This window comes from Protopterus annectens, chromosome 4.part0 (genome assembly GCF_019279795.1).
Source record: "Protopterus annectens isolate FY-2018-M chromosome 4.part0, PAN1.0, whole genome shotgun sequence".
In the NCBI taxonomy this organism is placed as follows: Eukaryota; Metazoa; Chordata; order Ceratodontiformes; family Protopteridae; genus Protopterus; species Protopterus annectens.
In genome coordinates this window covers 867,476,870-867,490,929 of record NC_056733.1, presented here as the reverse complement: position 1 = coordinate 867,490,929, position 14,060 = coordinate 867,476,870, and the positions used below count along the sequence as shown (strand labels likewise).

The 14,060-nt window shown below is 44.0% G+C and overlaps 1 protein-coding gene across 1 annotated transcript in view; it reads right to left on the bottom strand.

The window, feature by feature from the left end:
- Window positions 1-14,060, bottom strand: part of SPECC1L (sperm antigen with calponin homology and coiled-coil domains 1 like) — a 2,326,126-nt gene that overhangs the window by 1,510,042 nt on the left and 802,024 nt on the right. Inside the window, exon 4 of the mRNA XM_044068824.1 lies at window positions 10,121-11,757. Within this exon, the coding sequence (XP_043924759.1) occupies window positions 10,121-11,757 (1,637 nt within the window). The remainder of the gene's footprint in view (window positions 1-10,120; window positions 11,758-14,060) is intronic.

The following is a 14,060-nucleotide window of genomic DNA, read 5'->3' as shown; positions in this document are numbered from 1 at the left end:
ATGCAGTTTTGCATATGGAATTAGGAGAATGCAGGAGGCCATGAACTCAAAGGCTTGCAGAATTTGTCTTGCAGATAGCAGGGTTTTTGTGGCCATTAGTTTGGTGTAAGCTGTCAAATGAACTTGTTTCTCTGGCGTGAGGAAAGTCATCTGAAAGTTGTGTTCAAGCTTGCTCCCAGGAATACAACTTGTTGACAGGGTACAAGATGTGATTTATTTTCATTTATGGTGTACCCCAGACAAGTTAACACCTTTTGTACAAATGTCCGATGATTCAAAAGTATGTCCTGGCTTTCTGCCTGAATTAGACAATCGTCCAGGTATGGGTATATTTAAATATTTCGTTGCCTGCAAAATGCAATGACTGGAGCTAGGTACTTCGTGAATACCCTGGGCGCAGTAGACAAGACAAAGGGCAGTGCAGAGAACTGATGGTGCATGTAGCCTGCTTTGAAGTGTAGGCATCTTCTGCAAGATTCCCTGATTGTGATGTGGAGGTAGGCCTCCTTTAAATCCAGTGTTGCCAACCAGGCATCCTTGACTAGCATAGGAAGCAACTGGTGAAGAGTTAGCATCTTGAGTTTTGGGATCACCAAAAAGGTGTTTCGTATATAGAGATCCAGGATAGGACACCATGTGTTGTCTTTTCTTGGCACCAGGAAAAGTCTCGAGTAGAAACCTTGTCCCCTTTCATCTTCTGGGGCAGTCTGAATAGCCCTTATACCTAAGAGAGTACTTGCTTTTAAGCCTCTGCTCACTGATCTGGAGGTAGATCTGGCCAACCATTTGGGGTTGGTAAAGTGTGGAAGTGGAATCTGTATCCTTGGGGAAACTATGTTTAAAACCCATTTGTCCTGGGTAATGAGTTCCCAGTTTTTTGCCTGCAGAGAAATCTTTCCCCCTAAAGGAGCAGTCAGTTGAGAAGGGCTTGGAGGTTTTAAGGTTAAGTCATTGAGACAGTTTACCATTGGGGGGGGGCAGTCTTACTACTCCCTGATTTGGAAGTGGGAGCCCCCCACTGCTTAGTCCTGTGCGTACCTTGGGACTAAAGCCAGGGTGTTCTGCTGGTTTTGGGTTTGGACTGAGAAGGCCTGGAAGAGGTAGGAAAGGACCAATTCTTAGAAGGCCAATGTCTACTAAATCTTGGGAGGCTGCACTTGCAGGAAGTCTTTAACAATTTGCATAGATTTAGCTTTTTCCTCCATCTTTTTAAGTATTACTACTGCTCTGTTGCCAAACAGGCGGGTCTTGGTTTAAGGGAACATCCAGCAATTTAGCTTTAACATGATCTGGCAAAGATTGCTCCTTAAGCCAAGCATGCCTTCTAAGTACAGACTCCGTGACAGCAGCCCAGCAAGATGCCTCTAGTAAATCAAAACCACATTGCAAAGTATGTTTTCCAACTTGTTCAGCAGAATGCATTAAATCCTGTAAATCCTTATTTTCAGCACAGTCAGGAATCAACATCATTTTCTGTTTAAGCAATCCAATAATATGCTGCTGATACTTTAACATATGAAACTGGCAGTTTAAGGCCCTAATGGCCAAGGCTGCAGTGTATACCTTATTACCCCATCTATCCAGCGCCCTGGAATCTCTATCAGAGGGGGGTAGGTTTTTTGGCAGTAGTAGCCTTAATGCCCTTGGGTCCCTGTGAAATGGTCTCAGGATCCGCAGTAGGATTTTTAAAGAGGAACTTGTGAAAGTCAAGAACCCTGTAATATCTATCTGGTTTTCTGGGAGCAGGAGGTAAGGTAAGGTCAGGGGCCAGGCTAGATTCTGAAAATGCATCATCAACAATGTCCAGTACAGAGGGGGAGAGCTAAAGGCCTGTGTTGGGGCAGGAGTAAGAACTCCCTAAGGCTCTTTTTAGAATCAGAGTAATCCTGGCTTTCCCAGCAAAAATGCTCCCCAAGAGTATGCAAGGTTTCATCAAAAGAGAAATCCTCTGGAGGGGAAGCAGAGGGAATAGAGTCCTCTGCATCAGAATCCTCATAGGTAGAGAAGGGTAAATCCTGGTCATTAGAGGAAACAGGAATTTCAGAATCATAAGCAAATTCAGTCCTAGGTCTCTTAGAGGAGGAAGGTTGGCGCCCCCTGATTAAAGTAATAAGGTCTTCAGCCACTCTTATTTGTTTTTTAGGCATACAGGCCTGACCATGCGGTCTGGGTGTCGGTTTTCTAGGCATGGATCGAGTTTTAGGCCTTGAAGAAGAAGATGGCGTCGGTTTAATACGCAAGTCAGTAGGCCTGAATACACCATCAGAAGTCGGTGCCTGCACAGCGGCTCTGGACCCATCCACGGTACAGACATCCACAGGTTCCACAGTTGAAGCATCTCGCGGCATACCAGACTCTGAATGGGTATCAGTAGAGGACTGCAAATATGAAGTAGCGGGTATCAGGGGCTGCGAAAGCACCTCACTGAGTACCGACGAACTGGCGACTAGCTTAGGAGAAGCCTCATTGGCAGCTCTGGACCTAGGCGGCATGTCTGTCTATCTTTGCATTTTTTTCGGAATGTCGGTAGTTGGGTGGCTTACCGAAGCCATATCTGGATAATTGAACCGAGTACCAAAATATTTAGAAGCGTAAATATACAGACGACGAATAGTTTGTTGTTTAAATAAGGCACAAAATTTGCTTTCCACAAGAAATACAATTATTGACCTTTACTGACATCGGTTTAGAGCAAGAAAAAGTTTTCCCAACGGGGTACTTAGCTTTAGTTGAAGATTTCGATTCTGAAACTCGAAAACAAAAATTTCAGGAGTCGGCCGACCGGCACTTGTGAACTGCTTCTGCTTCGGGCACCACACAGCAAGAAAGACTGATGCAATGGTGTCGGCTGCATGCTTTATACCCCTGACTACCTGATGTCATGGAAGATGAGACAGCAACCGATGCAGGACCCAAGACTTTGATAATCAGGCCGACTGAGGGCTACTGCAAGCAGATAACCCAAATGTGATGACTGCAACAGTAAAACACTAAGAACATCTCCCTGGTGCAGAACCTCTGCAGCTGGTGGATGATGTGCGAGGCAGAGAGATTCACTTCTGGGGTCCCCCACTCCCGAGTGATTTGCAGAAAAACTCTGTGGAGCTGCCATTCGTGGGGGTCCAGTAAGTTTCTTATTAGGTGGTCTGCCAGGGTGTTGCGGACCCCTGGTAGGTATTTGGCAATTAGCTGTAGCCTCCGTGGAGGTAGCTGTAAGTCTTAGACTCATGGCTAACCTGCACAGGGGGTAAGATTGGGTGCCTCCCTGCTTGTTGATGTACCACATCACTGTGTTGTTTGTTTTTGTAAGGAGGACCCCTGGCCTGAGATGGGGTTGGAAGGAAGTCAGAGCCTTTTGTACTGCCATCATTTCTTTCTGACTGATGTGCAAGCAAGCAAAGTTGCTGGGCATTCCAAAGGCTTTGGGTACACCTGCCTGCTAGGTGAGCGCCCCAAGCAATGTCTGAGGCATCGGTGGTGATGGTCTGGCCGGAAGGGCGGAGAATGAAGGGAAGACCTTTGTTCATGGCACAGGCCTCTGCCCACCAGAGAAATTTGGCCCTTATACATGGGATCAGAGGGAGTGTGGTCTCTAGGGACTGAGTGTACTAACACCAAAGGTTCTTTAAGTATCAATGAAGTTTTATCATGTGAAGCCTGGCGAAGGGGATAAGAAGGATGCAAGATGCCATGTATCCCAGGGATTGCAGGAACTTCCTCGCAGTGAGGTGGTGTCTGGAAGCCAGCTGCTTGAAGTAGTGAAGCAGGAAGCTCTGCTTTTCTGGGGATAGGAAGGCCATTTGGGATGCTGTGTCTTGCACAGCTCCCAGGAAAATAATTTTCCTGGTGGGGTTTTGTTTCAATTTTTTTCGTTGATGGTAAACCCTAGGGAAGTAAGGAGAGATGTGAAAGAAAGTCCTGGAGCAACTTTTCTTTGCCCTCTGCCTGAATGAGGTAGTTGTCCAGGTAAGGGTAAATCTGTATATTTCTCCGTCTGCAGAATGCTATAGCTGGGGCCAAGCATTTGGTGAAAACTCTGGGAGCAGTAGATAAGCCAAAGGGTAGTGCAAAAAACTGAAAGCGTTGATAGCCTGCTCTGAAGCGTAGGAATTTTCTGCATGATTCCATGATGGGCATGTGGAGGTAGGCATCTTTTAGGTCTAGTGTCACAAGCCAGGCATCTTTTGTTAGCATAGGCAGGAGGTTCTGCAAAGTAAGCATTTTGAATTTGGGGACCACCAAGGTGTTCAGTTTGGATAGGGCCAGGATGGGGTGCCAAGTGCCCTCTTTTCTAGGAACAAGGAATAGTCTGGAGTAAAAACCTTTTCCTGTTTGATTTGGAAGGACAGGTTCTACTGCCCCCTGGGATATTCGAGTTTGGACCTGTTTCAATGCCGCTGCCAACTGGTTTGTGGGGAGGTCTGGGTACCCTCTTGGAATTGGGAGTTCACTGAAAGAGAATCTGTATACCTGAGAAATGATTTTTAAGATCCACTGGTCCTTGGTTATAGAAACCCAATTGTCTTTGAAGAGAGTGAGCCTTCCTCCTAGTTTTTGATGAGTGAATGGAGGGCAGAGGTGGGAGGGGAAGTCATTGTGAGTGCCTGCCATAAAAGCTTGGCTTAGAACTCCCTGCTTAAGAGAAAGAAGTGGTCCATTGTTTGCTTCTTTGCTAGCCCTAGGATAGGGGCCTGGTTGGCCTGTCCCTGCGGGGTATATCTTGGCCCTGTCTGCTGGGTGCAGGGAAGGTCTAGTGCTTAGAGGGAACGTTCCTGCTGAATATGGGAGGTTGAAATTGAAAGAAATCTTTTACTATTTGCATAGATTTTGCTTTGTCTTCCATCTTTTTAAGCACTTTGGCTTTTTCCCCAAATAAGTGCTCCTTGTCTAGGGGTGCATCAATAAGTTTAGACTTGACATGATCAGGGAGAGGTTGTTCCTTCAGCCATGCATGTCTCCTAATAACAGATCCTGTCACTGCTGCCCTGCTAGAGGCTTCTAGGGCATCATATCCACATTGTAATGAGTGCCTGGCCATTTGACAAGCAGAGTGTAGTAATTCTGCCAGCTCCTTTGAGTTGGCACAGTCAGGAGAGGAAGCAATCTTCTGTTTTAGTTGTTCCAAAGTGTGTTGTTGATATTTTAACAAATGGAACTGACAATTGAGTGCTCTGACAGCTAAGGTTGCAGAGGTGTATACTTTCTTACCCCATCTGTCCAGAGTTCTGGAGTCTTTGTCAGAAGGAAGAGGATTCTTGGTATAACTAGTCTTAGCTCCTCTGGGTCCCTTGTGCAATAACCTCACGGTCTGCAGCAGGATTCCTATACAGGTATTTGTGAGAATCCGGTACTCTGTAGTACCTGTCAGGTTTACTTGGAGCAGGAGGCAGGGCATCAGGGGCTAAGCTGGATTCATGGAAAACATCATCCACCATCTCCAAAATAGGTGGAATGGACAGGAGTCTGTGTTGGGGCAGGTCCAAAAACAAAGTCTTTTCTTAGACTGTGGGAAGTCTTGAGCTTCCCATTGGATATGTTCCCTGAGGGAAGGAAGGGTTTCCCCAAAAGAGAGGTCTTCTGGAGGGGAGTCAGAAGGGATGGATTCCTCTGCATCTGAATCCTCAAACAGTTAAGGGATGTTGTTCCTCTTCAAAAGCAGAATAATCAGATTCCTCAGACTCTTGATCTGTCACAATTTCTGGAAAAGGATGCTTTTTCCTTTTAGGAGTGGGGGCCCAAGTACCTCGGATAATTGAGATGAGATCCTCCCCCATTTTAAGCATTTGAGCTTGGGGTGGGGGAGCAGTAGCAAGATGGTGGCTAGAAGCAGACTTCCTAGGAGTGGCCAAGCTTCTAGGCATGAGAGAATCCGTCAGTCTCTGAGAAATGGTAGTCTGATGCAAAGACATCGTTTTTTTGTCTAGCTTTGGTAGTGCAAATGGCCTCCTCGGAAGCCGGTGCCTGTGTCGCGGCTACGGACCCAACCAAGGCAGAGACAGCCAAAGGCTCAGAACACAAAGTAGATTTCTGCAGCATACCGGACTCCAAAAGGGTCTTGGTAGAGGCCTGCATAGATAACGAGTTGGGCATCAGGGGCTGAAAAAGTGCCTCAATGAATTCTGGAGAAATGACGACTTGCTTAGTGGTAGCATCGTTGGAAGGCTTAGCCTTGTGTGGCCTGTCTCTATCTTTCTCTCTCCATCGTTGGAATATCCACAGATTGTTGGCTGATGGACACAATATCGGAATTCGAAGACGGAACACGAAAATAATCGTCTACAAAAAGAGCTCTGAGGCGAATGGTTCTCACATAAAAGAGGGCAGAAAACTGGCAACAAGGGACATTGTGGTCTGGGCCTAAACAAGTGATGCAGTAAAAATGAAAGTCTCAGTGTGGGATCAGCTTTCCACAGGCGAGACAATTGTTAACTTTTTCGGACATTGGTTAGAGCAAGAAAAAAGGGTCCCCAATGGGGTGTACTTAGCTTTAGACGTTTTCTATGGAAATTCAACTTCTGGTAGCGACCGACCGGCACTCGTGTGAACTGCTTTTGCTCCTGGCTCCATGGCAAGAAAAACTGATGTAATGACGTCGGCTGCCTTGCTTTATAGCACTGACGACCTGACATCATACTACAGGCGACGGCAGCCGACGCACAAAAACATTGACTCTGGTATTCGGGCCGACCGAGGGCTACCACAGCAGGGATAACCCACAGGTGATGAGTGCAACAGTGAAACATGAAGAACATCCTGTATCCCCGCTCAAAAGAACCATGTCCTTAGCATGACTTGTGCCTACATCACACATACAGAGTTAAGTGTGGAGTGACAATGGACTACTGCTGAGAGTGGCACCAGACAATGGTGGTATGCACATTTAAAGATGCTGCTTTGGGCCCCATGTTCCTTGATATCCCTCGCAGTGACAGAAGGTTGCACAAGATCATAAACAGCTACATGTTCTGCAGACTTTGTCATGGCAGCACCTGCTGGACATTCCTCAACATGGACCATCAAGTTATACAACATGTAGGGAAGGAAAAGTTTGGTGGGAACAGTTGCCTTATATGAATCTCTGGACTAAGTTATGACCACACTAATTCTAGGAATGTTTTACAATTAAATACACAAAGTCACTGCTGTTGACCAGCATGCGGTTGAAAGGCAGTTTTCCAATGGCCAGAATGCCGATATAAAATACATCAACTACACTACTGCGAATGGGTAGTGTAACGAGTATTTAGTTCGGCATTGTGCACCAAGATCGCGGTTCAGTGAGGAACAGGGAATTAGCCCATTTCCTCAGTGTAGTGTGATCTCGGAGTTGGTATATACAAGTTGCAGGGGGTGTGGGGGGTGCAGGGGGGCTTGCCCCCTGCAAAACAATGAACTACACGCACTGTTGACAATGGAATGTCACAATATTGAAGGTGCATAGCATGGGTGACTGACGTCACCTCCTATGTCGAATACATCGAACTACGGGTGTATATGTATTCAGTTTTGACCTGGCCAGAATTTCGCTGTTCTGGATTCAGGATTTTTTGTGACCAGTCGACCCATGCAGTTTCCAGATTTCAAAAGTAAACCTTTAGAAACAGCTTCTAGGGATATTCTGGTTGAATAACTGGTTTGTGGGTAGAATCTATTCTCACCAATGCACTTGCCATGTAAGGGATGTGAATTGGCATGAGGCAAGGAAGGTGGGCGCAAACTCAAGTCCTCGTCAGCTGACAGTGAGGTGTGACAGAAAAGAAATAAGGAGGTTATCACATGAACAGACTTATCTCTAGGAAACTGCAAAAGAAAGGCCTGCACTCTGACCATGTTCAGCAAAAGGTACAGCGCTGCATAACAGACTCCTTTCCCTGATCCCCATGCAATGGACTATTTCAGCTACTGTTACCTTTGAGACATAAGATAGGACAAAACCTTCTCCAAGTATGTCTGCAGCTAGCTGGGTTGAATCACCAGCACATATGGCAGTGCTTCATATTTTTCTCCTCTCCAAGCATTACTAAGCATCAAACGGTGGAACGTCTCTAGGATGGATGCAACTAATTAGATCGACCTTCTGACAGTGGTAGAAAAGAGCAGTTTAAGTTTAGCGAGTATGCATAGTCTTCTAGTGAGGTGCACAATTATTACAGCATGCTCAGGGGCTATGCATAGTCTTCTAGTGAGGTGCACAATTATTACAGCATGCTCAGGGGCTATGCATAGTCTTCTAGTGAGGTGCACAATTATTACAGCATGCTCAGGGGCTATGCATAGTCTTCTAGTGAGGTGCACAATTATTACAGCATGCTCAGGGGCTATGCATAGTCTTCTAGTGAGGTGCACAATTACTACAGCATGCTCAGGGGCTATGCATAGTCTTTTAGTGAGGTGCACAATTATTACAGCATGCTCAGGGGCTATGCATAGTCTTCTAGTGAGGTGCACAATTACTACAGCATGCTCAGGGGCTATGCATAGTCTTCTAGTGAGGTGCACAATTATTACAGCATGCTCAGGGGCTATGCATAGTCTTCTAGTGAGGTGCACAATTATTACAGCATGCTCAGGGGCTATGCATAGTCTTCTAGTGAGGTGCACAATTATTACAGCATGCTCAGGGGCTATGCATAGTCTTCTAGTGAGGTGCACAATTATTACAGCATGCTCAGGGGCTATGCATAGTCTTCTAGTGAGGTGCACAATTATTACAGCATGCTCAGGGGCTATGCATAGTCTTTTAGTGAGGTGTACAATTATTACAGCATGCTCAGGGGCTATGCATAGTCTTCTGGTGAGGTGCACAATTATTACAGCATGCTCAGGGGCTATGCATAGTCTTCTAGTGAGGTGCACAATTATTACAGCATGCTCAGGGGCTATGCATAGTCTTCTAGTGAGGTGCACAATTATTACAGCATGCTCAGGGGCTATGCATAGTCTTCTAGTGAGGTGCACAATTATTACAGCATGCTCTTTTGTAAAGTGCACCTTCTAAGAGAAAAAATGTTGAACTGAAGAGGAAAACAGTACAAGCAATCAAAAGCCAATAGAAGAGGTTTTCCTGTTGTTGCACCTTTTAACTTTCAGTACATCATTTAAGACTATTTAAAAATGTCACAAATTAAATTTCATATAAAGGCAACTGTAGACAACATTCTCTTCAAAACAGGCAAACAATGCAGGTTAAGTTGACAATCAAAATTAAGTTGTTACAAAACATATCACATATGAATTATTCACAAATAATAAAAGTAGCACACTACAAGTAAGACAGGATTTTGCTATTTCTGATCTTTAGATGGAAAAAAACACTGATTTTACTAAAAAGTATAGTTTTTACATTCCAACTAGTTTTTAAACATTTGTTTACCCATTTAAATGCAGTTTTACTTAATTTGAAAAATTGACACCGTCAATGAAGTACATGAACTTTATCTGCAAGGGTGATGTGATACAGCAGAAACTTGATTTTTTTTTCCAGCAGTTTTACTGCTTAAGATGAAAAATTGAATGGGGTATAAAAAGATTATAAACACAGGACAGTATCATCTTTCACAGGATAAACTGACAGTAATAAGAATACACCAATGAAGATGGAAAGATTAAAACTGGAGATAATGAACTTTTTTTAATTACGAAGCACCATGAGGGATACAAAGCAGCCTCCCCATAGGCAAACAGGCAAATCAATGTTAAAGAAGCTTACAGAACAGGAGGTAAAGCAAGTCAGGTATGAAGATGCCTATATTAAATGTTCAAGAAAAATAATCTAAACATAAAAAAAAAAAACATGAAAACAGTGTTGTCTACAGAACATGTGCAGTGGCTATAGAACTTCAATGCAACAGACACCTTTACCCTAAACACTTCAGACTGTACTTACAGAAACTGCTACCACACTGCAATAGCCATTCTGAATACACCCTCTGCAGATGTGCCTTAATGCTGTTTGTGTGGAAACAAAAAATTTGCTTGACAGGACCTTTTTTCTCTGGTGTTCATTAGTTGATTCTTGGTCCCAGCAGCATTGCCAGCTGGGTCTGTATGCTACACTGCTACAAATTTATTTTCATGACCGCTACACTACAGCCACTCATGGGAAAATTGTTTAGCCTACCTTGGCAATGGTGTCTTGTAAACGATTAACGTCATTGTGGGAATGCGCCAACTCTTCCTGCAAATTCGTGGAGAGTGATTCTGCTTTCTCTTTGTCTATCCTGACACTCTCAAGCAGCTCATGTAAGTCAGTTTTGTCACCAGAATTATGGAGAGAATAGAGCTCAGTCACTTTATGTTTTTCCTGCTCCAACTGAGATTTCAGTCTATTAACTTCTATCTGATCACTGGCCACTGTGACTTTGTACTCATCTAAGGCTGCTGCTAGTGAAGCTTTGTTTTTTTGCTCTGTATCAATAATACGATCCATGTGATGGTTGCGTTCTTTCAGAGCTCCAATCATCTCCTGAGCCTCTTTATTCTCCTGCTCGGCCATTTTCAAAGTGTTACTCAGATGCTGCTGAACACCTAAAAGCTGCTCGCGTTCAAAGCGGGCATTTTCTGCAACCTCCATGTAACGCTGTTCTAGTTCAAGGTATCGCCCACTTTTCACATCTTCATCTATAACGTAAGAGATGTGATGGTCATCAAGAAGGGCTCTTAAGTACTCTATCTGCCTACTGTAATGCTCAATTTTGTCACTTTGCTGGCACAAAGAATCCATAAGAATTACTTTCTCCTCACCAAGCCTTTCATTTTCCCCATTCAGTTCTTGAGTTATCTGTTGCAGATCTGCAAGTTCCTGAAGTGTGGCCTGAAGTTCCTCGGATGTGCTGTGTTGGTTCTCTTCCATCTGATGTATTCGCTCTGTCAGGCAGGCCACTGAAACTTCACTTACATTTCCACTGCTTCCTTTTCTAGTTCGTTCCCTGCTTGGTGCACTTTCAGACTCTGATGAAGATGAAGGGGCATCTAAAGCATCATCACTTGAGGTGAGAGGTTGGTAAACTTCACTAGATTCACTGTCCAAATTATCTATGGAATTAGTGCGTTGAGCATCCATCAGCGTATTTTCATCCTGACTCAACAGGTCTTCCATGGAGCCTGGAGCAGAACCCTCAACAGATGAAGCAAAAGTGCCACCACCATCACTGTGGCTACCAGCCGCCATCTCAGGGCTCAAAGACTGATAGTTAAAGAGCTTTTCTGTATTATCTAACCTCTGTTCTAAAGAAAACCCTAAAGCATTTAGCCTGTCCTTAAGCATTCGATTTTCATTTTTTAACTGATTCAACTCCTCCCTGAAGGCAGTATTTTGATCTTGCAACTGGATTAGTGTCAGTTCTACATCGGTTGGCTGATGAACAGGCTCTTTGTGTTCAACCTCTGACTTTTCATCTGTTTCAGACTGATCCTCACCATAGCCCAGCTGAGTGCGCATATCTCGGAGTTCATTTCGCAGATGCATAATCTCAACATCTTTATTTTTGGCTAGTGTCAACAGGTCTTTTACTTTAGCTTCCAAAGCTGCTTTATCATGGATCTGATTATCTGATTTGGATTTGCTCATGCGAGTTTCAGACTCCACTGAAATGCGATTACGAGAACGTTTGGATATTGCTGCATCATTAATGTTCTGCCCAGAGGATGACTGTTTTTTACCAGTACCAGGCCGGGAACGATCTCGTAATCTTTCCCTGGAAGAGCTGGATTCTTTAGACCCTGCAGCGTTGGCTCTCTTAACAGTAGGGTTTGCACCTGTGAATATTACAGCATATCAATTAGCATTCACATGTATTATTACAAAAAAATAATCACACAAATGCATCACTCAGACAAAACTTTAAATTCTTCTTAAACTTGGTAACGTAAATTTTCAGTGTTAACGTGTTTATCATTATTTTCAAAAGAAGTCTTAAAAAAGTAACACTAAAATAAGTTTCAAATTAAACACGTCATGCTAGCTAGTGTTCCATATAAATAACCAAAGACGACGATTTCTTAAAAGACAAGGACTGTGTTCAATACAGATTACCCAAGGAGAAGAAATCTGTCAAATGCAAAAGTAAGTACAAATATTTACCCTTGGTATAATGAGAATGGTTGCCTATGCAACTGCATTCATTTCTGGCTACTTACTGTGAGCATCAAAGTAATGAAACCAGCATTTGTGAAGAGCATATACTCTCTTCAAATGCAAACTTGATGAATGGATAGGTAACTTCAAATACACCTCAAGTCTTGGCCCACAAATCCACATGGAATGGGGTTGTTAATTGTGGAAATTCCACTGGCTTAGCTACAAATGATCTTTCCGATCAAGTGCATATTAACAATCCATAAATCTGTACATCACTGACTAACTCAATGTTATAATCATGAGCTTATGATAAAGAAAGTAAGTTGTGTTAGAACTTGCCATAAATGTAGATGTTTGGGTATATTCACTGTTGCAGTCCTCATATATGAAGTATCTTGTGGTTGGCCCGACTTCCCGAGTTTAAACTCCTCCGGCATTAGCCGATGCCCTCCCAGCAAGGTGCAAGCATAATGGTGGTATAAAGGGTTAATCAACTCACTGATTGATTACTTGATTGATTTAATTTTTTTTTTTCTCATCCCCACCCCCAGAAGGCTGAAACCCATGGTTCCTCTATCTGCTCCCAAAACTGTCCATTCCATCTGCAGTTGTTGGAACCAGGAATACATGGGTGAGGTGGGAGCCCTACACCTCTGTTTCTGTTTAGGAATTTTCTTTGAGTTCATCCACTTACACTGACAGTCAGGTGGGTAAGGAGTGAGCCAGCTTGCTGGTCTTGCAGGGCCGACCTACCCCATCCCCTACAGTGGCTCCTCCAAGCTCTGCTATAGCTGCCCTCCGAAGGGAAGTGTACCTCACTGCATGCTGAATTCCTCTAGGCTCACTGCAGCTTACAAAATGCTAGCATGGGCTCAACAGACTAACTCTACAGGGTAGACACCTAGTGCGCCCAGAGCTGCCACTCTCACCCCCCATGACAGGCAAGCTAACAGCGTCTGCTCAGTCCCATCCTTCCCCACCAGTAACTACAGGCGCTCAAGCAACTATTCAAACTCTGATCGCTAAAGCCGCTATACCAAACATATATACGGGATGCTGCCATCTCCAGATCTTTCATGTATCAGCAACAGCCAGGGAAAAGACCTAGATACCAGAGCCCTAGTGGATCATACAGTGCAGCTGTAACTTCAAGTCCATTCCAAAGAACTCTAATCCTTCTTTCTAGGCAGGAGACAAAGGAAAGATTGGGGATCAGTAAGAAAGTAAGAGCGAAGGTATCCAATGGAAACTAGGAAGCCACCTCAACCTGGTGGGAAACAAAGAGGAAGCCATACATAGGGGAACCGGAAAGACAAGGTACCTGGACTGTAACAGTTAACCTACCTGAATATCTATATTTATGTTAAGTGCCAAACAAAGAAGTTATGTAATCACCATAACGTTCCATCTGTGTTGTTCATTTTCATTCTTCCTCAACATATGGGTTCGGACCCGACTTAGCCATCTTCTTAAAGATTCTAGTATCCAACTCACAACATCCTCCCTCACCCATAATGCCACTGACTACTGCAATAACCCAGATCAGGTTTGTTGCTATTATGTACAATACCATCAGAAATACCTTAAGAAAAGCAGACAGAAAGGTAGTAGCTAAAGGATCAGGAGCTCAAAGAGGAATTAGAAGTTATGTACCTACCATAACGTTCCATGTTAGTTGTCTTCTCTCGCCTTCTTTCTTGCTGGATGGGTTCGGAGCCGATCCTCGGCTCCGACTCGGCACTTGCTAAGCTCGAGAGCTAATTTTACCAGCTCGAGGCAACCCTATATCCCATGATGCAAGGCGGAGATTACCCAGATCTCGTTTGGTAGCTAAAGAAATAGCAGTATTTTCTTCCAACTGAAGAGGAGGAAGAAAATAAGGATACTAAATAACATCATAACCCTCTAGAAAGGATCAACGTAATCTAGTGACACTAGGAGTTGAACAGCTAGAAAAAGGTAATAACCTCTTAATAGAAGA